General features: G+C 40.2%; 1 protein-coding gene across 4 annotated transcripts; it reads right to left on the bottom strand.

Annotated features, from left to right (window-relative positions):
- Positions 1 to 714: 714 nt before the first annotated feature.
- On the bottom strand, positions 715 to 13,775 carry ZNF518B (zinc finger protein 518B). 4 transcript variants are annotated; one of them, XM_079307189.1, is made up of 3 exons: positions 13,556 to 13,775; positions 13,100 to 13,351; positions 715 to 6,153 (listed from the first exon to the last, which is right to left on the bottom strand). In XM_079307189.1, exon 3 carries the CDS (start codon positions 5,949 to 5,951, stop codon positions 2,742 to 2,744), a length of 3,210 nt encoding a protein of 1,069 aa, XP_079163315.1. In that variant the 5' UTR covers positions 5,952 to 6,153; positions 13,100 to 13,351; positions 13,556 to 13,775; the 3' UTR covers positions 715 to 2,741. The 4 variants fall into 4 exon arrangements, 3 of the variants coding, with proteins under 3 accessions (XP_079163315.1, XP_079163313.1, XP_079163314.1); XM_079307187.1 differs by lacking the exon at positions 13,100 to 13,351; XM_079307188.1 differs by lacking the exons at positions 13,100 to 13,351; positions 13,556 to 13,775 and adding an exon at positions 9,768 to 10,085.
- Positions 13,776 to 17,305: the final 3,530 nt, after the last annotated feature.

Raw genomic sequence — 17,305 nt, 5'->3', positions numbered from 1 at the left:
CACAGCATCAATAATCTTCCTAACCATACTCAGAAGTTTTACTAGGTTATTATTGTAATATACAAAAAAATGAACCTTAGTTACTTTATGCTTATAGAATAGAAACAAGAAGAACAAAACCACTCAAGCCCAAAACCACAACATTCCAACCCAAGTTATGACGTACTATGTAGTGGCACAAACTAGCTTAAAAAAATTTAGCAGTTGATTGTTATTTTCTTGCAACCTTTTTATTTCTCAATGCTGCATCAAAAGAGAAGAAAACATCCACTGTAAATTATTACTCTCTAACTGATGAGACTGTTAAACTTGAAGGAAATTATTCTGACATAATTTCATCTAATAAAAGTAAAAAAACGGAAACTGCTAAAATAGGGTTTAGCAGAGTTCATAAAAAATGCATGACATAATCTGCTTTAAGAATGTCATAACCACAATACAATTTAAATTCCAAAATGTTTTCATGTTGAAACAGAAAAAAAAAAACAAAATTAAAAACCTTAAAAACCTCAAGGCTTAACAATTTAGATAACAGATTACGGCTGTGACATACAGAGCTTTGCAGATGTTTACTAAACAGTAAACTTCCTATAGAAGACAAGCATTACTAGTATACTTAAAACAGACAGGTTCACAAAGTTGAGCAGCAACACTTCCCCCATTCCCCCAGTACAGCTTTCACGAGCAATCTTCTGATTTTGCCAGTGACAACTCTTACAAAGCGAATTCAAAACTATTTATTTGGTAGCTTCTACAGAAACAAAATTAATTCAACCAGTAACCTGGACTGAAGGAATTAAAACAAAGGAGAAATGCTAACCACAGGGTTTTTTGTATTAACCATTTCAGTATTTATTGTATATGATACACTATAATTTTAAAATGGAAACTATTTTCACCTTTGAAAATGCTAATAGCACTGTTAGGTTTGGCATCAAAGTATATGAAGCAGAAAAAAAAAAAACCCTCTAGTGTACCCATCTAAAAAAATATAATTCCATTTGAATACAAAATGAGAACTGTCATTTCCTTATTACTGACAAAACAGGAAAAACAAAGTTTGTTCTATGGAATAGGTTAGTGTGATACAAATGATACAAAACTTTTCCATGTGTACACGATGAAAAAAGATCTGACTTAAAGCACCAGCTATCAGAAGGATTTTAACACTGTATTGCAAAATTATGGGAAAGCAATAAGTGGTTCTGAAAATAAACCTCAGTCAGATGTAGTTTTAAAATATTTACATTCCAATGTAGATATGATAAATATTTTATCAAAACAATGTATAATCTGCTGGAGTATATAAAAAAATATTCCCAGCTAAACTGTTTACAAAAATGCACCATCAGTGAAAAGAGTAGGGACTACAAGTTTACCAGAGAAGTCCCAGTTCAAACACAGAACACACATCCAGCATTAGAGTTGGTATTGATTTTCATATTTCTTAAACTGTAACACATTATTTTAATTGTAAGTATGTGCTTCAATATACTTCATTCTATATGATTCTAAAATTATTTTAAATTGACAATACGAAGAGAAACACCCACAGCTCACATACAGAAACAGTAACTTCAGTGTCATCCTGCCCCTCTTTTTTACTAAAAAAACTGTAATTTGGCCCTGATTTAGAAAAGTGTTTAAGCAACTGAGCAATGTTTACGCTGCACTGAAGTCAGTATGCATCAGACATAATCTGCAACTAGGCACATGCTTGTATGAATTTGAGGCCTACAAAAAATAAATGGTAACAACATCTAAATTCTTAAACATGAAAGATTGCACTGAAAATCTGGTTCAACACTGTCAATGTCACAGCTGTGCAACATGGCTTTTCATTTTGAAAAGTCTTCAACAAGTTCCCAGCAAATAAACTCACCAGCTAGAGTTCTAACCAAATACCGAGTCTGTAAATGCCTCTATCACACACAAGATGGTTTATATTTGGCTAATATTATTTCAGAACAGCCTTGAGGCCACACAGAGAAGTGCTTTTCATTATCAGCCCAAGCCTGATGCTACCTCTGGCCTGATGGTACAGAATCCTGACAATGTTCTGCTTCCTCGAATCTACACAATAAAGTCTAGGTAAAGACTCAGTACTAAACAAAATTAAATTTTTAGTGCTGTCTGATCTCGCAGGAGTAACTGATTCCATAGATTTTTCATCTACACCCTTGTACATTCTCTGAACTCAGTAGAAGTGTTTTTATTTCACTGAAACAGAGCACTTGCATTTAAATTTTACTTTTTATGCATAGTGCCTAATTTGTCACTAAAACCTATCACGTACACTTGCTGACCACAGAGGACCAAAGGTGTATTTCCAAAGAATGTGCTTGATCTCTGAAACACCATGCTGTAATAAAGCAAACTAAATCCTGTTAAATTTACAAAGATCTCATCATCTAAGATTTTAATCCATACAGACCTAGCACAAACCACATACAGCACAGTATCCTAAGGTAACTAGAAAGATGTTTGCATAGCAAATCTTCTTCAAATTTCTCCTGTGGAACAGATAAAGCTGACCTCCAAAACAAATTTCAAACACAAGAGTGCAAAATAGTGCTTAATCTTCACTATCAGCTCCTCTATCTTTCTACCTCTGCTCTCTTCTTCATTTGCTAACAGTAGAGGGCTTTTGGCAAAATAAAGCAGTTATTTCCACCCACCATTCCAAACAAGTTAGTGTCACTCATTAAATGCAAAAGGGGAAACCTCCTGTAGGCTCTCACTTAACGTTTTTTTGCTTGAAGAGAAAGAACATCCCAACCCTTGGTTGCCTCTATTAAGTGCCTCTGTCCATGACTTATCCATTCTTCTTGGTCCATATATACTCTTCCACAAAACCAACACTTAAACACACACTGAAGTGCTTCAGCTGGTGAAGTTTCCACCACTTGGTAGTTGTTTTTGTGCGTCTTTTTCAGCTTCATTTTTAGCATACTCTGCTTTTTTGCTTGGTTTCCTGTCTCAGCATTCTGAAGAGTAAGTCGTTTTCGATAACGTTTGACACCAAGACAACTTCTTGTCCTTTCTGACAGAACTACTTTCAGGACTTGACCTTTATACTTGTTGATAGTTTTCATGACATTAATTATCTCTGGTGAATCGACATCAGGGTGGTTTAGTACCACAACTGGCTGATTTCGACGAGGGCATTTTATCAACTGATTCATTTTCAGAGGAACGAGTCGAAGACGTCTTGCTGTCAACAGGTATGCCATATCAGAACTTGAAGTGGTTTCTGACTGAGCTCTTGTTTTCCTCTTAGGAAGTTCTCTGAAGCTTGGTTGTTTTGCCTTATTTTTGGGACTTAGCTGACTTTTTGAATAGGGCTTGCTCTGTCTGCTCACATCACTGCTTTTCTGAAATGTTACACCAGTTTGCTTGCTGCTACTTTTAGCACTTGCCTCTCTCTTTGGTCTTTGCCTGAGTGATACAGTTTGGGACTCAGCACTTGGTTCCCTCTGATTAGGCAAACTCGGGAACTTACTGCTAACTGTCTCAGAAACACTCACGGGGACCGGGCGAGGCAGAAACATTTCATTGTGATGGGCAGGAGCTGATGTTTCACTCCTGTTTTCTATTCCATATGAGCTTTGACTGCTAGAAGCATTCAGCACTCTCAGCATTGTCCCTTTGGGGATAAACACTGGGGTAGCAACATGAGAATTTTTAGTTACCCTGTTTTTAGAAGTTCTTGCAAATGTAAAGAGCTGATCTTCACTGTGTTCTTCACTACTAATCACACTTCTTTCACCATGCACTTCAGACACAGTTGCAGTTTGCTCCACTCCAGTGGCACAGCTTGCTGAACTTTCCCGAGGCAAAAGCAACTTTTTACTAGAAGCCTGACATCTCAAGGGCATGGATTTCACATTAGGTTCACCAGCATTCATGAGCTGAGCAATCTTTCTACACAGCAATGTTGCTGATTTTTTCCTGCGTGTTGTGTCATCCCATCTGACATCCTCTGGAACATTTTTAGCCCCAGAGCTAAGAGAAAATACAGATGAAATAACAGGTCCTTCAAAAGGACTGCCTTTATTTTCCATCTTCTGTAGTTCTAGTGATTCCAGAAGATGACCACTCTTTTGACTTATGGTTTCAGTTCTTTTTACTTTGCTCAAGCCAGAAGTTACATCCTCAAGAGGTGGAGTTTTAGTAACATGGAAGTCTTTTCCTGCTTCAGAAGATGTAACAGATTTTTTACCAAAACCCTTTCCAGCTAAATGTGCTTCAGTAGAGCTGACTGGTAGAATGCTATGTTCCTTGTCAACCCTCTTCACAGACAATATATCCTTTTCTTTGCAGACAGCAAAAGAATTTTTGCCCTCCTGAGCAGCTTCTATTGAAACATTCTTGGAACTTCTGCCTTCAGAAACGGAAGTGTATTTTGGACGGTATGTGTCTTCACCTTCTTCAAAACAATACAGATCACTATTTTTTCCATCTTTCCCCCTTGAGGATTTGAGATCACTTTTTTTTTCAGAACTGTTCATCACCAGAGATGGAGAACAAAGTTCTAGAACACCTGAATGGACATCACTACCTTTCACCAAATGAAAGCATAATTTTGATGTATCTTCCCTCTGTATAGATACAGAGCTATAGCCTGAGAGTTGAGGATCAGGAGAACAAAAACATTCAGAATTCTTCTCATATGTACTATCCAAATTAGGCTGGTTACTAACACTGGATGATTTGTTTACATTCACTTCCATAGTTAGTAACTCATTTTGACACACAGAAGATGGGTTTTTTACTTCTGCAGATTGTTCTGTACCTTGACTCTCAAGTTCCTCTTCAGCACAGTTCACAGGTTTGTAAGTTGCTTCTTTCATTGGAATTAGTTTAAGAACCAGCTGTTGTGCTCCATTAACTATTTTAAGCTCTACTATCTGAGCTAAACAGTTGGAAGGAACTACAAGCTCAGACGGTGCAATTACTGTTAAAGGCATCCCAGGTTGTAAAGGCTCTGTTTTTGGAGAATAAACCTCAACCTCCACACTTTGATTCTCACATACACTCATTTCAGATGGCTCCAATATTGTCTTATCCTGGACTGATGATGTGTTTATGCTACATTCTACATTTTGAGATGAGCAGGCTGTTTTAGTTGTTTTGCTTGGAATCTCACAAACCATATTTGACGACAAATTTGAAAGTTCATTTTGGAGAGGAATTTTATTGTACTTCTGCTTTTTACATAAAGTGCTTTGACTCAGCTTCTTTTGCTTGTGGTTCACAAGAGTATTTGACAGCCGTTTTCTGGGTGTTTCATGCACTCTTCTTGTATGTTTAACTATATAGTCATGTCTAACAGCACCATATTCACAGTACTCACACTGATACGGAAAGGTTCCAGTGTGTTTCACCAAATGTCTCTGGAATTCTCCTTTGGTGTAGGATACATAACTACAGTGGGAACAAAGAAACTTAATTTCTTCATGTTGCCCTACATGCTTTTTATACTGTAAAGGATCCTTTGTAGAAAATCGGCATTTATCACAGTAGTATTTACCTGGCAGAAAATTTTTTACTTTAAACGTTTTCTGGGTTTTACTTGGGGTTTTTCTTTCGCGTTTTTCATAGTCTGCTGCATTGGCACCCTCAGGAACAAAATCAAAAGCTGGTGGTTTAATATGACTGCACTTCTTGCAGATGAAATTTTTGTCTTCAGTCCACTCAAGCTTCTTATGCTTTTCTATATCTTGAATTGAAATTTTCTGAACATTTCTGCATTTTATACAGCTTATCAGTGACAACTTATTGTTCTCAGCCTCAGTTCCTTGGTAACAGCAGTTTTGGTCATCCACCCCTTTTGACAGATGTGTTTTATCATCAGATTGCTTTGGGGATGTAGTTAAAGAATTATTTTTATCATTAATTTGGCCAGGGTACAATCTTGGTAAAATTTCCCTCATTTTTTTCAACTGCATTTCAGAAGAAGCAACTCTGCACCATTTTCATAAAACACGGCAGCAACAGACAGAATGTTTTCTTGGTATTAATCTTGCATATGTTGCTTATCACTCAATCATTCAGGCCACCAATCTGCAGAATGCAAGCTTTGGAAGAAATAGTGTTCAAGCAACTGCATCCATATTCTATTCCATGTTCTTAGTCAATCAGCTTGCAGCACTAAAGAATAAAAAGCAGAAGATTAAATCAATTAAGATTCAGTAATCAGTGAAATTCAATGAACTAATAATTGAACTATTAGTGGACTACAGCTGAATTACAGAGTGCAAGTCTACTGTTAATATACCACTGATTGTATTCTGCACTTAAAACCAATGACTCTAAAACATACCAAAGCAAATAATCCTTTAATATTTGTTCTCATTCAAAATGTTCTCAAATTCATATAATTACCTCTATGCATCAAAACCTAAAGAGTTCATGGTATTTCTCCCATGTCATTTTACACTTCAGAAACATATTTATAAACCAAACAAGATACTTGTAACAGAACTGAGCAGCAGAATCATATTTCAGTTCATACACAGCCCTCAACTCAGGACAAGATATCATGAAACACTTCAAGTGCCATTCATATGTGAATAGCAGGGAAACAGAATGTGGCTACAATGGTTACTAGAAACAAAAAACTATTAGTTTGATTTTAAATAAAATAAATTTTAAGTTAGTATGAAAATTCCTGATATACAGAAGTAAGTTCTTTCCTAATCAGTGCCAATGTTTCAGATACAGTGTTGAACACTAATTCATAACAAGATGTGATTTATGCTTCACATGTTCTCAAAGTAATGAAGTCAAAACAATCTGTGACTGCAAAATTAATTACATTCTCTACTATTAATGTTACAGTGTAGCCACTTCTATATAGGTGGACAAGCATATAAATAATTTCATTCATTTCATCCTAATAAAACAGAACGTCAATCAAGCAAAATAAACAATGCAACATAAGGCAGAAGGAGATCAGTAATATCACTGTAAAACTCCAAATTAACACATGCAATATATTTACCCCACAGGTTTCAGCACTCTGTCTCTCTACTATATTTAACAGGAAAAAGATCTCAGCCATTAAGTTTTTGGCAAGGCTATGAGACCACTACTATTTGTAAAATAAACAATCAAATTAGGCTTTTGAGACATACATGAAGTCCAATCAACACCTTTCTTATTTTAACATCATTAGTTATAGACATACTGTTGCACAGACTTGCAATCACAAACAGACTCAATTGCATGAGATCATTTCTGTTTTTCAGTCCACCTAACAAAAGGCTTCTGCTTCTTAAGTCCAGATCCTCACCAAGTCTACCCACAGAGATCAGGGCCTGGTCTGGACTTCAAAAGCACAGTGCTGAATTCATTTAAGCAGCTTCCCATCACAATAATCATATGATAATCAAGAAATTAAACTGTGGTACTGGAAAGACATTGAGGTGCCTGAGTGAGTACAGAGAAGGGCAATAGAGCTGGTAAAAGGTCTGGAGAGTAAATCTTAAAAGGAGTGGCTGAGGGAGCCAGGGGTGTGGAGCCTGGAGAAAATGGGGCTCAGGGGAGACTTTATTGCACTCTCTAAGTGCCTGAAAGGAGGCTGTGGCAGGTGGGTGTCAGCCTCTTCTCCCAGGTAACAAGTGACAGGAAGAGAGGAAATTGCCTCAAATTGCTCCAGAGCACATTTAGATTGAATATTAAGAAGAATTTTTCATTGAAAGGGTTGTCAGGAATTGAAACAGGTTACCTACAGAAGTAGTGGAGTTACCATCCCTGGGGATATTAAAGACATGTACACTGGTCACTCAAGGATATGGTTTAGTGGTTGGCTTTGCAGTGCTAAGTTACAAGTTGGATTTGATGATCTTGCAGGTCTTTTCCAGCCCAAATAATTCTGTGATCTCCCCAACAGCTTCACAATACTAAACTTCTGATCCAAGAAGGTTTTCCTGCATCTTATGTGCTCAAAACCCAGAAAGCAACCACATCCTGCACTGCATCAAAAGCCAGCAGGCCAAAGGAGGCAATTCTCCCACTCTGCTCTCATGAGACTCCACCTGGACTGCTGCTGCATCCAGCTTGGGGCCCCCAACAGGAAAATGGCTCTCCTCTGGACCCACTCAAAGCTGAAGCACTTCTATGAGGACAAGCTGAGAGAATTGGGGTTGTTCAGCCTACAGAGATGGCTTCACAGAGACCTTACAGCACCTTCCAGTACTGAAAGAACTTTCAAGAAGGCTGGAGAGGGGCTTTTACAAGGGGGAATGGCTTCAAGATGAAGAAAGGTAGATTTAAATTAGACATTAGAAAGAAATTCATTACTGTGAGGATGGTGAGGCACTGGAACAGGCTATGAAGAGAAGCTATGGATGCCTCATCCCAGGCCAGGCTGGATGGAGCCCTGAGCAACATGGTCTAGTGGAGAGCGTTCTTTCTCATGAGCTAGGTCTGTTCCAACACAAACCACACAGTGATCCCGTGATCTTCCTTGTACTCTGTCAATATCCATAACTACTATAGCAATACTGCCCTAAAGATGGGCATCTTAAAGTATTCTGATGTAACCACAAACAACAGTAAAAATAAGTTCAAAAACTGGTTAGGGACAACATTACAAGCTTTTTGCTCTAAAGCAGATAGATAGTTGTACACTAAAACTCTAGTTGTAAGACTGTAGTAATCTCATCTCATTGCAATGCAGACAGCTGTGAAAATACACACAATGTGAAAAATAAATCAATAGCAGCCTTGCAGGAAGGAGGAAAATATACATGACTGCTGTATCATGACTGCTGGAGAATCTTCTTCAAGCAATTCTAATGTAGATGACATTATGTGCTCTATTACCCTGATTCTAAAGAGGAAAGAAAAGCAAAACATTTGCAGTAGATCAGATGGAACATCCTTCCCTGGCTACTACCACTTTTTAAACAAAAGATTAACCCGTTGACACACACGTGTGATGGTAGGCCTATGTTCAGCATATCACCTTTTTGTTTCAGGAGAAAGATGATAAGAGATCTTGATAAGCTCAAGATCCAGACCAAAGATGCTTAATGCATTTCTGTACAGCTTTAAGAAAGAAGTAATATGGCATTTGAAAGGAAACGGAGAAAACTGTATCAGTATTTGCCTTTCTCTGCTGTTAGCATCTATCCATTAATACTGAAACTGCCCTCCATGTGAACTAACTGAAAGTATAGAGAATTTATGCCATCAACATCCTTGACCACAAAAAAAAAAACCCTATAATCTCAGAAAATTTTCTTGTTTTTTTTAAAACTCTGTAGATTTCACTTTATGGGAGAACATGAAAAAGAATCCACAGTCTTTAAAGGGCAAGTAAGTACAAGAAACACAGTCCAACATTTTCAGAACGCTTGAATTTACCAGTTCTGCGCTTCTTAGTCCAAGACTATGCCAGAAAAATTTAACAGATATAATTAGAAGAACAGACTAGCAATCCTCCCAAATTTTCCTAATTTGAACAGCTGTATGTAGGAAAGTCTGCCGTGGTTTAAGCCCCAAACCACACTTTCAGGCAGACCTGTGAGCAACACAGCAGAATGCAGGTTGCGATTGCTGGTGCGTGCCCGCGATCCGCATGCGCCGAGGTGGATCCCAGGCAGCAGCCACAGAGAGAACCAGCAGCTTGATGCTGCCCCTCCCTCAGCAGCAAGGAGAGTGAAGTAGAGAAGCAGCACAGGAAAGTTTATGGGTCAGGACAAAGGCAGTTTAAGAGAGCAAAGAAGCAGGGAGGTGGCATATGGAAAATCACTCACCATCTTTCACAAGCAAACCACTGCCCAGCCAGTCTCCGAGCAGCTGCCACCCTGGAAGGCACCTGGAAGAATCCCCTGCCCTTCCTCTACTTCCAGTTTTCATGGCTGAGCATAACATTTTAAGACATGGACTATCCCCCAGACCAGTTCTGGGGAGCTGTCCCAGTTTTGTGCCCTCCCAATCTCTTGCCCACCCCATGCCTACTCCCTAGAGTGAGGACTGGGGGGGAGAAAACCTTGACATTGTGCAAACATTGTTCAGCAACAACCAAAACACCAGTGTGTTACCACGATTGTTTTAGCCACAGATCCAAAGCACATCACTGCACAGGCTGCTTTCAAGAAATTTAACTCCATCCCAACCAGACCCAGTAAAAGGTAAAAAAAGAACTGAATAGCAAATTGATGTCAAAATAACATCTCTATTGTGTTCCTAGCTAGTTTTTCACCATGTATCCTGAATACTGACCAGTTAATAACAAAGGTTTTGGTACAAACAGCTCAAATTTATAGTTATTTTGGATAAAACAAGCCCAAAATTATATTGTAATTTAATGCCTGTATTAAAAAGGAAAAAAAAAATTCTTGTTACTTCAGAAAGCCGAGATCATCAATGTACACAGAGAGGTGAACATTACATACATTCACTCCATACCACTGGGGGAGGTGAGGAGGGGGAGGAATTCCCCTAAAGATTTGTTTTGGTATTTGAAGGGTTGGCAGAAATATGCTTTAGAAGATTTAATTAAATCTTAAATTTAAAAGACAAATAGTTGATTTTTTGAGTTAAAATCAAATGCAGTGCACATATGTGTTGCAGTGCAACACAAAGATATCATCATAGGAAGATCTTGAAGTCTACAAAGAGTCTCAATGGCAAACACAGGAAGGGGATGGATGAAAAATGAAATAACAGACACTAAGAGTGTCAAAATCAATTCCAGTCACTGTCTTCACAAGAACGAATTCAGAAAAAAAAAATTCTGAAACACAACAAACTACCCAAATTAGGAAAAAATTTTAAAAAATAGAGACCCTAGTTTGGGGGGAAAACCAATAAAAAAAAGAAGCACTTGGAAAAAAGACATCACAAGAAAGATAAACCAAATTTTCCCCTTCACTCCTACCAAACACCTGCAATTCAGTGACATTAAAAGGTCAGGCATTCAGCAAAACAAACATTGCTGCCTTTCACACAACACTATCATATCTTGAACGTTGCTGCTCAAGACACAAGAGTTTTAACAGATCCACAGGAATTAAATGGCATTCCAAACTGTGGACATCCCACGTACATAAAGGCTAAAAAACAAAGATCGATGAGACAAAGGAAAATAGGACACAACATCCTCTGCAGCCTGCCTATACCAAATTCAACCAGTACTAGGGTTTTTGCACTGCAGTAGGTTATAAAACCACTGATGTGGCCACTTTCAGACTAGAAATTTCTATTTACTTCAAATAGATTGAAAATTTGTTCATCATTTCAAAGAAGAATATGTATATTCCAGGGCTTGAGTTTCCTTTAGTTCAAGCTATATGCTGCTATCAATGAAAAGGGTGTGATGAGCAGGATGCATTTAGCCTATGTGATCAAAAAAATGAGCCCTTTCTTCAGCAAAGCACACACCTCTCACACACAAAGATCACAGACTGCAGCCAACAATCAGGAAATGCTTTGGTACTGAAAACCCCATAAAAGTCATCCCTTAAAAAAAGAAGTTTAAACACAATTGGAAGACACCCTGCGTCACTGCATCAGGAGGATGCAGTGTATAAAATTTGAGCCACTGTGAAAGATTTAAATCTCTGTGCATGCTTAAAATTACCTTGCCTTGCCTGTATTTTACAATATATTATTTTAAACTGACTGTTTAACATTTATTATCTCTGTTCAGCAGAGTTAACTGTTCTACTGACCCAACTACACAGCTGCCAATTACCAGTCACTAATTTTAGGCCTAATGACTGGGAGAGAGCCAAAGTGTTTCACTGAAGTATTACATATTGTATCAATCAAAATAATTAATTTTGTATTAAAAAAATTTCAAATACACCAAAAAAATTTTGTCTACAAGTATTTCTTCTTAAAAAGCCATTTTGTCTCACAACAACAGCTAATCACAGTCTTAACAGTTCTTGGTTTTTAGCTGAAATTCACATGAGGTTTTTCAAAGCAAAATTAATGAGGAATGACAATGCAGACAATTAAGAAGAGCAAGGACCATGCATCAAGTTTTTAGAGCTCATTTTTATTTAAAAATATACAGTTCTTTCACTCTACAGGAAAAAAATCAATTACACTTAAAATGTTTATTACTTACAAAGTCATGCAGAACACCGATTGAAAGGAAATCACTATTTTTTGAATGCATAAGTGAAAAATTGTCCAATCTACAAAGGTTTCTTGGCATTGTATGGATGCAGGTACATGTATGCACCATGCAGCATTCTACTGAAATGGAGGTCTGCTTCCCTGCGGCTCTAGGAACAAGGCCTAGCTTAATTTGTATCTGAAAGATACACACTTCTGTCATATCATTCAACTGCTTCATGGTCTTCCTGCAATAAGCTAAACAAGGCATTGCCAAATAACTACTGTATCAAAAGCAGTATTCTACAGAGTGCTCAGAGACGTTTATAGAGTCATCATTACATGTATGATATTTTTTTTTTTAATATCTGTGCTGCTCATTTCATCCTTCCACACAATTTACAACGATTTTCAAAGTCTTTCTGCATTTCCAAAGCATACTGACTAGTATAAAGCATTACCCTACTCTTGAGTGCTAAGGCCTGTAGGAAATACAGCAAATGGCACTGAAGAAAATGGGAGAAGAGGGGGAAGAGTCCCATTAGAAGTACATATCCCTCCATGCCCAGATCTCAAAGCACTCATGTAGATGTTAAAATGGATTTCCACAGCTTTCATTCCTGCTAAAACTAGCCACATACTGTTTGTATGTGCAAGAAAAGAGCCTTGACTGAAACCATCTACTGCAGAAACAATGCACAACAGACTGCTAGAAAAATCCTGTAAAACACCATTAGTCTTCTTAAACATACAACAGACTTTTTAAATTAAATGTGCATTGCAGGACATTTTGGCTACATCTACGATAACACTGGGTTATTTACTTAGAAGAAAATCGGTTTAATACATCTAAATTATTTTAAGTGTCCAATGCAACACTTTTCAATGATAGATTGTCTTGCAACAAAATTCAACATGGGATTCAAATAAGCCAATCTTAAGCCCAAATACTCAAAAGAATCTCATTTGCACACAAAACACAGGATGTTCTATTTTGCTCATGAATACACTTACTAACCCGAAAGCTCCTTTTCTTCAAGAGGATGACCAAGACGACAAACCTGGACACAACAGCTTCAGTCCAGACGAGTCCAAAGCGGCCTGATGGCGTCCACGAGACAGCAAGCACCGAAAACCCTCCTTTTCTTGGGCACGCAGCCCCAGTGCTGCCGCCTGCCCGCGGAAGGGAGGCGCCCCGGCCCGTCCGTGCGCGGGGCCCGGGCGCGGCGCCGCGGGATGCGCTCAGGGAAGGCGCTGATGAGGGAAGGCGCTCAGGGAAGGAGCTGATGAGGGAAGGAAGGTGCCGAGGGAAGGCAGCGCCGAGGGAAGGCGGGCGCTGCGCGGGCCGCGCACCCTCCGCCCGCCGAGCGCTGCCGCCGCCGGCCCGCAGGGGGCAGCACCGCGCGCCGCGCCCGCCCCGGCCCCGCGCAGGGAGGGAGGGCGGGCGGCGGGAGCGGAGGGCCCGGGGCCTTACCTGGCCCGCAGCGGGACGAGGGGCACGAAGGAAGGGCGGCCTCCCCCGGCGCTGACCCCGCCGGCCGCCGCCGCTGTCTCCGGACACGGGAGGAACGCAGCGCCGCCCCGCGTCCTGCGCGGCCGCTGCCGCCCCGCCCTGCGGCGCTCATTCCGGCAGGGAGGGCGAGCGGGGCCCCGCCGCCGGGCCGGGCCGCCCGTGCGCGGCGGAACTGACCTCACGGCGCCCCGCCCGCCGCGCGTAGAGCTCTACCGAGCGCCGCACCTGCCCGGGCACCGGGCACAGGGCACCGGGTATTGGGGTTGGAACACAGCGAGGGGCGCCCCGGCCGCGCTCTGTGGCAGCTGCACGGTGCGCTGGCTGCCGCTGGCTGCCCCTCCAGGCTCGCACCGCAGGCCAAAGGATGCGCTGTTGATCGCCACAACCTCTGTGCATCCCTTCCCATCCCTTGGGGTGTACTCGAGGCTGTGCTGTGGGCACGCCTTTCACGGGCATCGCTAGTGAAGTACTACAGTGGCGTAGTTGTGTGTTCTCATATCCTTCCTATGAAATCCAGATGTGTTGTTAGCAAAATTTCAAGGGACAGAAAGAGGATTACGCTGGCTGCATATTACCCTATAAAACACCTTTGATGTCACTGCAATATCAAATCAGTCCACTTTAAAAACAAAGCATATCTAACACGGAGCCCCACAGTCTTCCCAGATGAGGTCTTTGAAATGAAGCTTTTTCGTACATGTCTTCAAAGTTGAGCTCTGTGTTGCCGTGACACATTTTCCAATCTGTTCTCTACTGCAATGATTTGAGAGTGCTGGATCTTGTTTAGGCATGGACATACATCCTCAGGGTTCTTAGATTTTGGGATAGGCTCTTCAGGTCACAAACAAGAAAAGGGAAAGCTATATACAGGGAAGTCTTGGGGGAAAGTATCCTCTCAATTATCATTTTTTTAGTTCCAAAATGAGATTTTGCCTTCAAGAGTTTGTTAAATCTTTTGATTAGCAGTGCAAGAAAACACTTTCAATGGCAGTTTTGAACACTGTATTCTGCTGAATATCTTTAAACTTGTGAATAAAGTTGTCTGTCTGATTGGGATTTTTAGAAGGCTTTTGACAGACTGTCAAACTAGACTGTAATGGTGTAAGACCAACTATCTTGGCATGAATAGCTGGCTAAGGGTGGAGTGAGTGTGTGGTCCTTGTAGCATTGAGATGTTGGGTGCACTGCTGTATCAATCTCTGCTTGGACCTGCTCAACATACAAGTGACTTGAAAAGGGAGCTGGGCACTCAAGTGACAGCCTTCTGATCTTAGCAAGCTATTGAGGGACCTGAGGACAAGAACTGGCTAAAGATATGTGGAAGGACATTATGGAGCTGAATAACTAAACAGTAAAAGGGAAAATTAGATTTTGGATAGACTAAGGTGATACACATTGAGGAAAAACATCCTGACTTAAAATAAAAAACCATCAACTCTTAGCTGACTAGTACTGTACAGGAGCAAAATCTTGGCCTTGGAAAAAGTTTCTGTGAAAATCTCACTTCTGGGCTTAATAAAGTTGATAAAAATAAGGCTTATGGTGAGATTTGAAAAAAGAGCAGAGAACAAAGCAGTTTAATGCTGCTGTGTAAATTCATGACTTAACATATTCTAAAAGCCCTTTGAGTTTCTAAGTTCCCTCAGCTCAGGAAAGAAGAAAAGTAGTGGAAAAGGTTCAGTGAAAGGTAAAAAGGATGATCAAAAGTACTTTGCTCTCAACTTTCACGAAAGGAGCAGCTAAGGAAGCTTCTATCTGATTTAAAACTTAAAAAAAGAAAAAGATATTATTATTGGTATAGCAAAGAGCTAAAAATCATGAGTGATCATTGTAACTGTGAGCAGTTATAATTGGAAGTTGTGTGTGTGGATCCCATGAAAGCCACCAGGGACAATTTGCAATTACTGACTGGTGTCAGCTATTCTGCAAAGGTGATGATGTAGTGTTATGAAAGTTTACTTCCCTAACTGTTAAATCAGTCTTTGTAATATGAACATGTATTCATTTTGTTCCTATGTATTAGTTCACATAATACAGTGAAATGGAATGAGATATTTTACTAGAGACTTTGAGTTTGTTCACACTCAAGTAAAACTAACTAAAGGACCAGCCCAGCCCTGGAAATAAGGACTTTGCTTCTTGGAAGCATAGAACTGTCATGGAAAACCGAGATAAAGCCAGAATTCTAGTCACTCTAATATATCTTTGAAACCCTTCCAGTGTTATCTGGCAAAACTGACCCCAGGAACATTTGGATCAATAGACAAGCAGCAAGAATGATGCAGAAATACAGTTGCCTGGCAAATTTTTACAATGATTAAAAATCAGTAGTGTGGATCTTGGTTAATAGTGAAATCATGTTGTACTGGACTGATTGAAGGGTATAAGAACCCTGTGTAAAACCACATTCAGGATGACCCAGTTTGGCTGGGACGCCTCATGTACATGAATAAATACTTTTGTATTTCTATACTTTGTTTCCTGGCCTCTCTTGGTCAGCACCAATTGTTGCAAATTTTCATAAAAGTGAACTACACTTAGCAGATCGTTTCTTTCAAAACCAGAAAAATTAGGAACATTCCTAAAATACAAGATTATAATATTTTACACGATAGTTCAAGAAATAGTTTGCTAGCCAACAGATTTTCTGATCACATCTATCTGTACCTGAGAAAGTCCAGATTTCAATAAATATACTTCATATCAGTAAAACTGAATCAGTTATCTGATAGTCAACACTGATTAGGCACTTTTACCTCTCTTTCTTAGCTATGTGTAGCTAGCCAGCTCTGAGGGTAGAATGGCAATTTCCTCTAACAAATGCAAATAGATTATTCAGTATTTAAATAAGGCCGAATGAAACAATGTCATCCAGAAAAAGCTTTGTTATGGAACGCTTGAGAGACAATTCGCATCTTCCTCAGTGCTTTACAGCTACATAAGTTCAGTCCCTCCCCTGCGTTTTCTAACCTTGCCTTCAAAGCATCTCGATTTCCCCCCGTGTCGCATGAACTCTCTTCTTTGCAGACAGGAGACCGACCGATCTCTTAGCGCCTCTTTCTCACTTAGGCTCCAGCCCTGCACCGACTTAGAACACCAAATGGAGAAATTCCCAGCAGTTTCCACCTTATCTGTCCCTTTTGATTTGCCATTTGCAAGCCGTTTTTGATGGCCTCCGAATTCCCGGCTCTTGCCTGGTCTTTGGTCCTTCTCTGTTTGTCCTGTGACTCAGCCACCTGCAGGGCCGGTTCGGCGTTCCTGAGCTTCCCGCTGAGGCTCCTAAAGGGAGGGTCGGCTCTTGGCAATGCCAAGGCTTGTTACCCGAGCAGGAAACGCTGATAGCAGTGCTGCTAGCTGGCAAACAGGAGCAGCATCCAAGCAGGAAGCCTCTTTAACTTCCTGCATCCTTGGTGGTGTTGCTGTCCATGAAACTGGTCCTGTCACCAAGAATTCACCAGGGCTTCTCTTTGACACCGCTTGTCCTGTTGCCATCCTGATTTCGTTTCCATCCTCTAACAAAATTATCTGATATGAAATGTTGATTGTTTCTCACAGGTAGACAGATCACATAATCACAGACTGGGTGAGACTGGGAGGGACCACAGTAGTCATCTGGTCCATCGTGCTCAAGCAGGGCCAACCCAGAGCACATGGCACAGGATTGTGCCCAGATGGTTCTTGAAGATCTCCAATGAGGGAGACTCCACAACC

This window comes from Erithacus rubecula, assembly GCF_903797595.1.
Source record: "Erithacus rubecula genome assembly, chromosome: 5".
In the NCBI taxonomy this organism is placed as follows: Eukaryota; Metazoa; Chordata; class Aves; order Passeriformes; family Muscicapidae; genus Erithacus; species Erithacus rubecula.
Note: the sequence above shows the minus strand (reverse complement) of the source record. Positions and strands in the feature narration are given on the sequence as shown.